This window comes from Thamnophis sirtalis, unplaced genomic scaffold (assembly GCF_051295495.1).
Source record: "Thamnophis sirtalis isolate CommonGarterSnake01/CBP01778 unplaced genomic scaffold, rThaSir2_p1.2 scaffold_13, whole genome shotgun sequence".
Classification (NCBI taxonomy): Eukaryota; Metazoa; Chordata; class Lepidosauria; order Squamata; family Natricidae; genus Thamnophis; species Thamnophis sirtalis.
In genome coordinates, this window is record NW_028261393.1 from 49,269,416 (window position 1) to 49,283,985 (window position 14,570).

At 44.4% G+C, this 14,570-nt stretch overlaps 1 protein-coding gene across 2 annotated transcripts in view; it reads right to left on the reverse strand.

Moving 5' to 3' along the window:
• DIAPH2 (diaphanous related formin 2) overlaps positions 1–14,570 on the reverse strand; it is a 353,946-nt gene that overhangs the window by 297,064 nt on the left and 42,312 nt on the right. For both annotated transcript variants that reach the window (XM_087727709.1, XM_087727708.1), the window contains one exon: positions 905–1,044. In XM_087727709.1, coding sequence (XP_087583835.1) covers positions 905–1,044 — 140 coding nt within the window. The remainder of the gene's footprint in view (positions 1–904; positions 1,045–14,570) is intronic.

Genomic DNA, 14,570 nt, shown 5'->3' on the forward strand with positions numbered 1-14,570 from the left:
ATGGCTTTACGCAGTGTACGAGCATATCAATTCAAAAGAATATCTAATGGGTTGCAGCCATTTGTTTCATACAAGTCGCTATCTCATTTTTAGTAGCCATAGCAATTGCACTTAAGACTTATATACTGCTTCACGGTGCTTTCCAGCCCTCTCTAAGCGATTTACAGATTCGGCATATTGCCCCCCAACAATTTAGCTCCTCATTTTACCCACTTTGGAAGGATGGAAGGCTGAATCAACCTTGAGCTGGCCAGGATCGAACTGCTAGCACTGGGCAGAGTTGACAATGGCAATAGTACTTAGACTTACATATCGCTTTGCAGTGCTTTACAGCATTCTGTAAACAGTTTACCGAGTCGGCATATTGCCCCTTAACAATCTGGGTCCTTATGTATACCAACCTTGGAAGGATGGAAAACTGAGTCAACCCTTGAGCCGGCGAGAATCAAACTGCTGGCAGTCCGCAGAATTAGCCTACAATTCTGCATTCCAACCACTTGCACTACCATAGTATTAGTATTAGTATTTAATAAATTAATAGGCCTACTACTGGGCTACTACTTGTTTGTCTTTTGATAATCACATAATCCCTTGCATTGGGATAGAGTCGGAGGAACTGAACAGAGTAAAGTGTTTACTGGCCGGATGCCCTTCCTGTCACCAATGCCGAGTTCACAGCAGATATATTCTCATTGTGCCCAGAGAGAGCCACCACACCACCCTGGCAGAAAACTAAATAAATAAGATAATATATAGGCCAAAAAAAACCAAAAAACCACCCACTGCATATGTGGCTTTTTTTGATGCGGTTGGCGTAAATTCTACATTTTGTTTCAACTTGGTATACAATATTTTGCAAATTCCTACTCTGCGATGGTTCTGAGCAACAATTTCCCAAACTTACCTTACTGGATTGCTCGTCAGAGACACTCTCAGAGATTCTAAGCAGTTGAGAAGTTTTTCTTCTGAGATACCCGATCGTAGTTCGTGGACATATTCCTGCGACGACAGCGTGCACTCGTGTTTACTGTTTTTCAGGCCACCCTAAACGGAAAAAAAAAGAAAATCCAGGGATAAACTTATTTTGGGAAACAAAACTTAGTTGGCGCATGCAATCAAAGAAAAAGCGAGCTACACTATATTGCCGAAAGTATTCGCTCACCTGCCTTTACTCGCATATGAGCTTACTGTAAGCGACATCCCATTCCTAATCCATAGGGTTCAATATGACGTCGGTCCACCCTTTGCAGCTATAACAGCTTTAACTCTTCTGGGAAGACTGTCCACAAGGTTTAGGGGTGTGTTTATGGGAATTTTTGACCATTCTTCCAGAAGCGCATTTGATGGACGAGTTTACATGACCAACCACTTCGTGGCTGAGTTGCTGTCGTTCCCAAACACTTCCACGTTCTTATAATATAGCTGACAGTTGACTGTTCAATATTGATGAGCGAGGAAATTTCACGACTGGATTTGTTGCACAGGTGGCATCTATCACACTTCCATGCTGGAATTCACTGAGCTCCTGAGAGCCACCCATTCTTTCACACATGTTTGTAAAAACAGTCTGCATGCCTAGGTACTTGATTTTATACATCTGTGGCCCTGGAAGTGATTGGAACACCTGATTCTGATTATTTGGATGGGTGAGCGAATACTTTTGGCAATATAGTGTCCTTTATTTGTTCCTGTCTCCAGGCTCCACTTCTTAGTTAAGTTCTCTACATGTCCAATGAACCTAAAACTACATAACTCTGCAGATATAATTACTTACTTAACCAGGCTCAGGATTAGGTTATTGGATTGTACAGTTCATTTTCTTACAGACTTATCCCCTCACCCAACTTTAGCTGGGATAAAAGTTAGGACTGAATCAATTTAACCATGTAATTCTAATGACAGTCATAATTCTCATGGGAATTTGGTTTTAAGAAGATACATTAAAAAAAAAAAGTCTTAAATCCTTGGTTTGAAATCCCTACAGAGCTACGCGGTTAAAATGGGTGCCTTAAATAATATGTGTATTCTATATTCTATTTAATGTGTTCTGTTAAGTTTTGTGTATAGAGAAAGAGAATGGGAGCATTATTATTTTTTAAAATGTTATACATATGGATACAAAGAGAGAGCGAGAGAGAGTAAACCTAACCTAGTAAACGAGATAGGAGGAAACAAAATCAGATGAGTTAAAACTACTTTATTGTAAGATTCCATTAATAGATTCCTACAAGTTTGAGAGCACAAACCTCCTGCCAGCCATTTTTAAGTGCTATCCCTATTAAGGAAAGTTATTTATTATTATTTTTTCTTTGACTATTAACCAATTGGGGGTTCCACCCTCTCATTTGATTATTATTATTCCAAAACTGGAAGTTTTTAGGAAGAGATGGGATAACCATTTGTCTGAAGTGGGGTAGGGTTTCCTGCCTAAGCAGGGGGTTGGACTAGAAGACCTCCAAGATCCCTTCCAACTCTGTTATTCTATTATTTCATAGGTATCATCTCTTATCCCTGAGCCTCAAGAGTATCCATGAATCCATTACATAGTCATGCATATGAAGATTAGTCTAGAATGATCGCTACTGCAAAAGTAATGTTAAAATAAACATGAGAAAACAAATATCAGCACTTCAGTTGTCCCTTTTCTCAACAATAAACAAAAAAATAGTGGACAGTGATTTGGGTATCTCTAAAATATTAATTCTAGATGCATTACAGATTTATTTCTTCCCAAATAATAAAACTATTGTATTTGAATCACCACTGAAGAGGTCATCCAGACTCAGAAAAGTTAGCTGATATTAATTCTTATATATGATTAGAAATCCTTAACCCTTCTGCAGTCACGACAAAACCCTAAGATTGAAAATTAAGCTTGTCAAATCCTACCGTATTTCCCCAAAAATAAGACAGGGTTTTATTTTATTTTCACCCCCCGAAATAAGCGCTTGGCCTTATTTTTGGGGAGGTCTTCTTAATTTTGAGGTGCAGGAGGCAGCGAGCATGGTCACCTCATGGCTGCTGCTGTGTTGCAATATTTTTGGGGAGGGCTTATTTTGGGGGGAGGGATTATTTTAGCACATGCGCTCAAAAGCCAGATTGGTCTTATTATCCAGGGAAGTCTTATTTTTGGGGAAACAGGGTACATCTTTTCTATCTCCATAGAGTGGAGAATTGGTCTCTGACAGAAAGTCACTTGAAGTATTTGAAATGTGGATTGACAGGGGGCTGGTACATATAAGTTCGGCGGACAAAATCAGAAAGGAGGTAGTGATAAGCCGTCTGGGAAAGCCAAGGGAGATCATCAAAACCGTTAAAAAAAATGAAAGTTAGAATATTTTGGACATGTGACGATGCCACACCCAGAAAAGTATGGCATACTTCACTTAAAATGCTCCAAGGAAAGAGGGAAGGCAGAAGAAGAACAGTATGGCTTCAAAACTTAAGAGACTGGTTTGGACAAAACTCATGAGGCTGTTGATAAAAATAGGATTGCCAACATGATTGCCAACGTCCAATGACAGATATGGCACAAGAAGAAGAATCCATTTCCTGACATACTCAGTCTTTGGAACTTCAAAAAAATTTCAATTCTTGCCCACCAAGAAGAATCTAACGTACTTTTCCATCTTAAAGCCGCTCTTGAGTGCCCTGCCATTACAAATAATAAGTAATTATGAATCTATTCCATATGGTTAGGAGCTGCTTTGAAAGTCCAAAGACTTTCTCAATATACTTCCCCTCTAGATACCACCATTTGAAATCCATTAACTTGAGATTTGGTTCATTTGTTTAAGTTGGGGGGGGGGATAACCTATGCAGGAGAAAGGAGATTCTCAGTAGTAAATTTCCCCACTAATCTAGCAGAAGAATTTGAAGCCCTAGATCTCTGGTGTAATTCAACATTTTGCATTCAGAATATTATTAAGTTTCAACTCACAGGGTAATTTTTAGTACATACCCTGCTGGAAATCATGGTGTGTGTTTACACATGTACTAAGAAATGCAAAGTATTCTGTACATACAATGCCAAAAAAATATTTAAACAGATGTTCACGTTTTAGCACAAAACTATTTTAAGATCCCTAATATCCATATATATAGCAGCTTTCCCAAACATGTTTACTTTAAATAAACATACAGGGCTGTCAAATTTACAAGTGAAAGATAAAACTTCTGAGCTGCTTATTTGTTCATTTCTCTTCTATGGCTACTTGAGCTTGCTTTATAATTGTGGCTAACAACAAAGGTTATACCACAATAAGAAAATATGCCAGGTTTAATTTAATGGAAGATGTCACTACTAATATCAGAGCATTAGACATCTATTAGCTATATTGTTGGGATATCTCTTTGCCTTTTGGTACTGTACATGGGGTTTTCATGGCAAAGATACTGGAATGGGTTGACATTTCCTTCTCCAGCGGTCATGTTTTGTCAGAGCTCTGCTATGACCTGTCCATCTTCGGTGGCCCTACATGGCATAGCTCATAGCTTCATACATAAGCCCCTTCGTATATGCATATAGTCAAGGCTATGGTTTTCCCAGTTGCAATGTATGGCTGTGAAACTTGGACCATAAGGAAGGCTGAGCGCCAAAGAATGGAGGCCTTTGAACTCTGGTGCTGGAGAAGACTCCTGCGAGTCCCTTGGACTGCAAGGAGATCAAGCAAGTCAGTCCTAGAGGAGATCAACCCTGACTGCTCTTCAAAAGGCCAGATCCTGAAGAGGAAACTCAAATACTTTGGCCACCTAATGAGGTTTAAGGTTTAAGGTTTTATTGGGATTTATATGCCGCCCTTTTCCCTGAGGGGACTCAGGGCGGCTTACAACCACAGGGGAGGGGGGTGCAAGGTCAAAAACAAAACAATATGTGCACAAAGAAAAAATAATAAAACACAACTTTCATTCAGCGATCAAACACTCGGGCGGGTAATTGGAAACCTATCCCCAGGCCTGCTGGGAGAGCCAGATCTTGAGGGCTGCGCGGAAGGTCTGGATAGTGGTGAGGGTACGGATCTCCATGGGGAGCTCGTTCCACAGGGTCGGGGCGGCAACAGAAAAGGCTCTCCTCCGTGTGGTCGCCAGTCGACATTGACTGGCAGATGGAATTCGGAGGAGGCCCAGTCTGTGCGATCTAATTGGTCGATTTAGGGAGGTAATCGGCAGAAGGCGGTCTCTCAAGTACCCAGACCCGCTACCATGGAGTGCTTTAAAGATGGTCATCAGTATCCTGAAGCGCACCCGGAGACCAACAGGCAGCCAATGCAGCTCGCGGAGGACAGGTGTAACGTGGGCGAACCGCGGTGCGCCCACTATCACTCGCGCGGCTGCATTTTGGACTAGCTGCAGTCGCCGGATGCACTTCAGGGGCAACCCCATGTAGAGCCCATTGCAGTATTCCAGTCTAGAGATCACAAGGGCTCGAGTGACTGTTGTGAGAGCCCCCCGGTCTAGGTAGGGCCGCAACTGGCGGACCAGGCGAACCTGGGCAAATGCCCCCCTGGTCACAGCTGACAGCTGGTGATCGAAAGTCAGCTGTGGGTCCAGGAGGACTCCTAAGTTGCGGACCCTATCTGAGGGGTATAAAATTTGACCCCCCAGCCTAAGCGTTGGTATATTAGCCAAATTATTGGGGGGGAAACACAACAGCCACTCGGTCTTATCCGGGTTGAGTACCAGTTTGTTAGCACTCATCCAGTTCCTAACGGCCTCCAAACCCTGGTTCATCACGTCCACCGCTTCATTGAGTTGGCACGGGGCGGACAGATACAATTGCGTATCGTCCGCATATTGATGGTATTTTATCCCGTGCCTCCGAATGATCTCGCCCAGCGGTTTCATGTATATGTTAAATAGTAGGGGGGATAGGACCGAACCCTGAGGTACCCCACATGTTAGGGGCCTCAGGGACGATCTCTGCCCCCCGACCAACACCGACTGCGACCTGTCCGAGAGGTAGGAGGAGAACCACCGCAGAACAGTGCCTCCCACTCCCACCTCCCGCAGTCGTCGCAGAAGGATACCATGGTCGATGGTATCGAAAGCCGCTGAGAGGTCAAGGAGAACCAGGATGGACGCATAGCCTCCATCTCTGGCCCTCCAGAGATCATCGGTCAATGCGACCAAAGCGGTTTCTGTGCTGTAACCAGGTCTGAAGCCGGACTGGAAGGGGTCAAGATAGCTAGCTTCCTCCAAGGCCCGTTGAAGCTGAAAGGCCACCACCTTCTCAACAACCTTCCCGATAAAGGGAAGGTTGGAGACAGGACGAAAGTTGTTTAAGATGGCTGGATCTAACGATGGTTTCTTCAGGAGGGGTCTCACCACCGCCGTTTTAAGTACGGCGGGGAAGTGCCCCTCCCGAAGGGAGGCGGTGACAACCGCCTGGATCCAGCCATGTGTCACCTCCCTGCTGTTAGCCACCAGCCAGGAGGGACACGGGTCCAAAATACAAGTGGAGGCACTTACAGCTCGAATGGCCTTGTCCACATCCCCAGAGGCAACTTCCTGGAACTCAACCCAGAGCTGATGTAACAAGTAATCCTCCTGTGACTCAGCTGGACCTACTGCGGTGGAGTCCAAGTCCGATCGAAACCGAGCTACTTTGTCCGCCAAGAATTGAGCATAATCCTCAGCCCTACCCTGCAAGGGGTCTCCCGCATCCCTCCTATTAAGGAGGGAGCGGGTTATCCTAAACAGGGCGGCTGGGCGCGACTCGGCGGACGCAACCAAGGCAGAAATATAAGATCTTTTTGCGGTTCTTAATGCTCGGACATAGTCCTTGGTGCAGGTAGTTAAAAGTGCTCGGTTCGCCTCGGACCTATCGGACCTCCACTGGTGCTCTAGGCATCTCCTCCGGCGTTTCTTCTCCCGGAGTTCCTCGGTGAACCAGGGAACTCTCCGGGATCCACTGACCCGGAGGGGCCGTAGCGGCGCAATCCGGTCGAGAGACTCCGACGCCGCCGAGTACCAGGCGGCAGCCAGAGTCTCCGCCGAACTGTGGGCGAGAGTATCAGGAATAACCCCAAGCTCCGTCTGGAACCTCAAAGGGTCCATAAGTCGCCTGGGGCGGAACCACCTGGTCGGTTCCTCCTCCCTACGGTGGGGGTATGGCCTCCGGAAGTCAAGCCTCAGTAGGCAATGGTCCGACCACGACAGGGGTATGATCTCATTACCCTTCAGACCAAGATCACTGGGAATGAGAAGGAAGGACTCCCTGGAGAAGAGCCTCATGCTGGGAAAGATTGAGGGCAAAAGAAGAATGAGGTGGCTGGATGGCTGTGAAAGCTGGACCATAAGAGCGCCAAAGAATAAATGCCTTTGAACTCTGGTGTTGGAGAAGACTCCTGCGAGTCCCTTGGACTGCAAGGTGATCAAACTGGTCAGACCTAGAGGAGGTCAACCTTGATTTCTCTTTAGAAGGCCAGATCCTGAAGAGGAAACTCAAATACTTTGGCCGCCTAATGAGAAGGAAGGACTCACTGGAGAAGAGCCTAATGCTGGGAAAGATGGAGGGCAAAAGAAGAAGGGGAAGACAGAGAAGGAGGTGGCTGGATAGAGTCACCGAAGTAATAGGTGTGAGCTTAAATGGACTCTGGGGGATGGTAGGGGAGAGGAAGGTCTGGAGGAATGTTGTCCATGGAGTTGCAATGGATCGGACACAACTTCACAACTAACAACAAGTTTCAGATTGCCTAGTTCCAGTAATTCTAATCAGATCTGGATTTTTCTACCCTTTTAAGCCTATAGGAATTTACATCACAGGACTTTTATGATGGAAAGGGACAGAGCACAACTGCGCACAGGGAAAGAAATGAATGCAATCTAACACATACTGCCTTGCCATAGCCAGTGAACACACGTGAGCCCTTTCAACCTTTCTACCCATTACCTTGTAAGCTGTATCAGAAAGCAAACATCCTTCATAATGTTGATTCTCCATTTACAGCCACATCACCACATGTACAACAAGAGTTCAAAGCCATTCATTTCAGGAAGGGCAAGTGGAGCAGGTTTAACCTCTAGACCACTTCACATTTTTTTTTATATCTCCATTGATCAAAAGGGTCTGCATAATGCAAATGCACAAAGCCAATTATGGAGCACAAGAGTCAGGAGGCGCTACTCATTAGCGCTCGAAAAGAAAGGGAATATTTCACATGTCAATAATAATGGCCAACACAGCATTGTCCGGTCGCAGTCCAGGAACCTCTAGAGAGCTGCAACCTAACTTCCAAGCCCAGTGAATGAAAACAACATAAGACATGCATGCGTTTGTGCCGTTATGTGTAGTGATATCCAAATCTATCACTTTGCGTAGTCCTAGCATTCTTATTAGTTACTTATTAGTTACAAGCTTGCACTCAATCCAGACAAGACCGAGTGGCTATTGATGTTGCCTCCCAAGGATAGTCCAGACATTCCACCTCTTATCCTGGGGGGGTGAAATTATACACCCCTCAGAGAGGGCCCGCAATTTGGGTGTCCTCCTGGACCCACAGCTGACGTTAGAACACTATCTGTTGGCTGTGACCAGGGGGGCCTTTGCCCAGGTTCGCCTGGTGCACCAGTTGCGGCCCTACCTGGACCGGGAGGCACTTCGAATGGTCACTCATGCCCTCGTCACCTCAAGACTTGATTACTGTAACACGCTCTACATGGGGCTGCCCCTGAAGAGTCTTCGAAAACTGCAGTTGGTCCAGAATGCAGCTGCGCGAGCGATATGGGGTGTATCTAGATACACCCATTTTACACCCATCCTCCGCGAGCTGCATTGGCTCCCCATTGGTCTCCGGGCCCGCTTCAAGGTGCTAGTCGTTACTTTTAAAGCTCTACATGGTTTAGGACCTGGCTACCTGAGAGACCCCCTCCTGCCACTTACCTCCCAATGACCAACAAGATCGCACAGATTGGGCCTCCTCCGGGTGCCGTCAACCGGACACTGCTGGTTGGCGGCCCCCCGGGGGAGGGCCTTCTCTGTTGCTGCGCCGGCCCTGTGGAATGATCTACCCGTAGAGATCCGGATCCTTACTACTCTCCCAGCCTTCCGTAAAGCCGTCAAGACCTGGCTGTTCCGGCAGGCCTGGGGCTGTTGATTGATATCCAGCCTCGCTTAGATGGAATGGATGATGTGGAATTTTAATATGTGTATTTTTTATTTTAAATTTTAAATGTTTCTTTTGTCTTGCTGTGAGCCGCCCAGAGTCCCAAGGGAGTGGGCGGCATACCAATTTTATTAAAACTCAAACTCAAACTTAACTAACAGGCGATAAAATCTTTTAACATTCTAAGCTACCCAGAGTCACCTTATGGTGAGATGGACAGCAAATAAACTTAATAAATAATAATAATCTTAACATTTGTTTGTTAAATTTATCCCCCTCCCCATCTCATATCCAATGATTCTGATTGGCTTATAAATATAATTCCATGAGACTCAGTCTCAAGTTTATTAAAATGCCTGGAAAAAAGTGCCTAAACATTCCATTTTTGCAGTTAATGTTTTTATTGTGTTATAAAGTATTATAATATACCAAGTAAATAGAAAAGCAGTTGGGGGAAAGGGGGAAAGAGAAGTGAGGGAAGATAAGAAAAGGAAAGAAAGAAAAAGAAGTGTTGACTTCCGACTCTCTCTGTTACAGTAAAATAAGGCATCAACGTCAAATCACAACCTTTTTTTTTTTTTTGCTTTTTGGGGGGATTCATATTTTAATACAGAAAATAATACAGTGAAAAAAATGAAACCAGAACTTTTCCTTTTGGTCAATGGAAAAAGAACTGGAGAAAAAAATTGGAACTTTGTTATTATACATGTTGACTGCAGGAAGTCTACTGTAGGCAATAAAGTGGAAAGGACACTTCGATTCCTTCTAGGGATGAAGTGGATGGAGCCGGATGAAATGGCAAAATTGACTACTTTGGTTAAAAAAAAGAACATAAGTGCTTTTGTTTCCACATGGAGACAAAGCTTCTGAACTGTGCTTGATGTGGAAAAGAATGAAACTCTTGACTTGGGAGTTTTACCGATTAGACCAGGGGTCGGCAACCTTCAACACTCAAAGAGCCATTTGGACCTTTTTCCCACAGAAAAGAAAACACAGGGAGCCACAAAGGACCTAACCGGAAGCCTCCCCAACCCCCTGTTCAATTCTGGGGTTGACCGAAAGTTCGGTTCCCCCACCATAGAGCCTCCTCCTAGCACAGCATCCTTTTTCCTCTACCTGACCTAACCGAAAGCCGTATCAATTGTGGAGCAGACAAGAAAACTCGCCCCTTGCCACAGAGTCTCCTCCTGGCACGCTGTGCTTCTCCCCCCCTCCCCCAAATCGGAAGCTGCTCTCAAAATAGTGGCGCCGACTGGCAACAGGGAGCTGCAGCAGAGGGATGAAAGAGCCACATGCAGCTCCAGAGCCACACAGGTTGCTAACCCCTGGATTAGACTGATAGCTCTTTGTAGAAATGGCTTGTTTGTATTGTTTTGAAAAAGCAGAAAGTTGTGATTTGACGTTAGCTGCCTAAACATTCCAGACCTATGAAGGATTAGAGAAATTACTTTATCAATATCTACCTGTAGCAATAACAATTATAAAAAATTACCTCACCCCCAAAAAACGTAATTAAGAATCAATCTACTGAATAACTTCAGAAAGTGAAAAGCATTGTGTGTCAAAGCTTGCAAGTAGTGTTACCTTCAAATGAGACCTGTGCCTGATAGACATGTTGTCTATCAACATGTTGTCATTTGTCAACACAAACGCATTTCTAGACACCTTAAGGAAAAAGGTTTCAAATTACTAACAAAGCAATGTGATTCTTGTTTATGTAGGAATAAGCAGGAGAAGAAGTGGCAGTTTGGCCTAGTGGTTAAGGCACCAAGCTTGAAACCAGGAGACCATAAGTTCTAGCCCTGCTTTAAGCATGAAACTGGTTGGGTGATTCTGGGCCAATCTCTTTCAGGCAGAAAATGGAAAGCCACTTTTGAAATCTTTCTAAGAAAACTGCAGGGATTAATCCAGAAAGTCACCATGTGTAAAAACTGACCTGGGGAAGCGGGGTGGAGCAGGAAATAGCTACTGAGTACCATTAAATGCATTTATTATTCTTTTTTTCCACGGAAAAGACTCGTACCATTTTGCTAGAGGGAAGCATTTTTTTTTCCAGTTTATTTTCTTGCAGCCATCTTATTCCGGATCCCGTTGCAACCGGTACGCTGCAATGGGGCCCGACATCCACCATGTGAACATGCACACCACGTGTGCAGCCCACGCATGTGTACTTACTGCCCGCGACAATCCAGCTGCTCGGCGGAGCATCAATACAGGCGCCGTATGCTCCGTGCGCATGCGCAAAAGCCCCAATTGGTTCAAATAGCAGTAAGGAGAGCAGGTGGGCAAGAGGGCCCTCCGGAGCACCATACCGGAACGGTACCTGGTACTCCCAGCAAGCATGGTACCGGGGCATACCAGTCGCTGTATGCTCCGTGCGCATGTGCAAAAGCCCCAATCGGTTCAAATAGCGGTAAGGAGAGCAGATGGGCAAGTGGGCCCTCCGGAGCACCGTACCGGAACAGTACCTGGTACTCCCAACAGACATGGTACCGGGGCGTACCGGTCATATTCCACCACTGGCTAGGTGACATCATTGGCGCACAAGAGAGCGGATTTTTTTGTCAGCCATTTACACTTTGCAACCTTATTTACTGTGAAAATGTCTTGTCTCGTTTTTTTGAATTGTAACTATTTTTCAATGGAATGCTGTTCTTTCCAAGGCTTTACAGTTTTCACTTCTCTTCTTACAGAAATTTATGAGACTGCCCATATTGTGGCCCGCCAGCAGACTCACTGAACCTTCAGGCCCTATGCCCGGGCAAATATCCAGGTCATCCCACAGTTTACGCCTACTGACTCAAAGTTCTTCTCGCCAGTTTCAAATATTGAATGTCTTGTCTAGTTTATAACAAAGCCATGTTTGACAGATGTCACCTTCCTACCAAGTTGGTAGCAATGGAGCTACTCTGCTGGAACTAAAGAGCCACGGTGGTGCAGTGGTTAGAGGGCAGCACTGCAGGCTACTTCTGCTGTCTGCTGATTGCCAGTAAAATGAGGACCTAGATTGTTGGGGGCAAGAGGCTGACTCTGTAAACCACTTAGAGAGGGCAGTAAAGCACTGTGAAGTGGTATATAAGTCTTAAGTGTAATGACTATTGTCTTTCCTTCCTTCCTTCTTCTCTCCCTTCCTCCCTCCCTCCCTTCCCAGTGGTTAGAATGCAGTACTACAGGCTAATTCTGCCCACTGCCAGCAGTTCGATTCCCACCAGCTCAAGGTTGACTCAGCCTTCCATCCTTCCGAGGTCAGTAAAATGAGGACCCAGATTGTTGGGGGGCAAGAGGCTGACTCTGTAAACCACTTAGAGAGGGCAGTAAAGCAGTATGAAGTGGTATATAAGTCTTAAGTGTAATGACTATTGTCCTTCCTTCCTTCTTCTCTCCCTTCCTCCCTCCCTCCCTTCCCAGTGGTTAGAATGCAGTACTACAGGCTAATTCTGCCCACTGCCAGCAGTTCGATTCCCACCGGCTCAAGGTTGACTCAGCCTTCCATCCTTCCGAGGTCAGTAAAATGAGGACCCAGATTGTTGGGGGCAATAGGCTGACTCTGCAAACTGCTTAGAGAGGGCTGTAAAACACTCTCAAGCGGTATATAAGTCTAAATGCTATTGCTACATAACTCAACATTTTCCTTCTACCGCAATATTAACTAATCATATGCATCGTAGTGATTCTCTCAATTTTGACAGATGAGCAAACATCTCTTTACAAGGAGACTAAATCATAGCTGTAGCTCTGGTAAATTGCAGGTTGGCTTATTTCAGAACAGTGGTTATTATTAATAGACAATTCCTAAAGCTCCTTAGCTTGACATAGTCTCTGCCTGCATTTAATGAAGTCAAGTCAGATATTTTTTTCACCCCCAGCATCCCTAATAGGATTTGTATATGTCTGATAGTTAATTATATCAAGGACCACCTCAAGTTCACTAATCCTTTTTGTGCATCTTTCAACTGTTAAGACATAGCTAGATGAAGGTATTTTGATTTGCACAACTGTATCAACCATTAAGAAGAGTATTACAACTTAACAGAGTGTAGAAAGGTAATGAAGAAATTGAGAAGCTACAATTATCACACAAGTCTCTGCAACTCCTTGAATTGATGGGAGTAGTATATCTTCACAATTCTGCAAGACCTTCAATTCTTACAGAGAAGCATGTTGATCACTGTTTGATCACTGCCGCAAACTCTTGTTCCAAAGGTTCGTTTTCAAGGGGGAACTGGGCTTTCTTGTTTTTTCCTTGAAGATGTTTCGCTTCTCATCCATCTTCAGTTCATCTAGAAGAACTAGGAGCTTATTGGATGAGAAGTGAAATGTCTTCAAGGAAAAAATAAGCAACTCCATTGCCTCTTGAAAAATCTTTGGGACAAGCATGACTTGGATGACCAAGAATCTCCACAGATGCTGCAAACTCTCGTTTCAGTTATCGTGTTTTGATTCTATTAATAACATCTTTTATCAGGCAACAATTCTTGACCAACCTTGCCTAAATGCAGAAGCAAAGCAAGGTCACACTTTGTTTTCATGAGAATTGGAGAGAGATATGAAACAGGAGGTCTCTAGCCCGTCCTCAAAACACAGCCCTTTAAAATAGAAATGACAGATCAATACCAAAAAACTGTATGAATGGGTCTTCTTAGTCATCAGTTACTGATCTTAATTTGAGGATGCTTTAAGTTCTACTTCTGAAGGACACAGATACCATTATTCCAAAAGGATGGTTCTGTTTCAAATAAATATTTAGGGAACGCTGCAGAATGCCACTGTACAAAAAGTAGCAACAATACTACTGAGATATAGTTTACTTGCCAAGCAGAAATAATGGTGCATTCAAATTTGCATGCCATCTTGGTCTCTCCTACATCCAAGGGCAGAACATAAACCAAACTTAAATCTCAGGTTACCACAAGGTAAGGATTCTTCTGTGCCGTGCACCTTGTACAAAATCATACGTCAGAATAAATTCCAATAGTACAAAGGTTTTTAACGCCACATAATTCTGATGCACAAACACAGACAAAGCAATATTTATTCTAAATTATACTGCTTTCTTGGAAATGTCCTGTATTTGGTCACTTCTACTTTGCTTGGGATTTAACACTTAAAAGTCTTCAAGATTTAAACATGTTGGCATCATTTTTGTGAACTGCTAAAAGCTAAAGGATATTTTTGTTTCGGAACTAAGCATTCCCCATGCTGAACTTAAGCAACCTTGTGATGGTAAAGGTTCTCCTCGCACATATGTGCTAGTTGTTCCCAACTCTATGTAGCTCATCTCCGTTTCAAAGCCGAAGTGCCAGCGCTGTCCGAAGGCGTCTCTGTTGTCATGTGGCCAGCATGACTCAATGCTGAAGGCACATGGAACGCTGTTACCTTCCCACCAAAAGTGGCTCCTATTTTTTTACTTGCATTTTAAAACTTTTGAACAGCTAGGTGGGCAGAAGCTGGGACAAGTAACAGAAG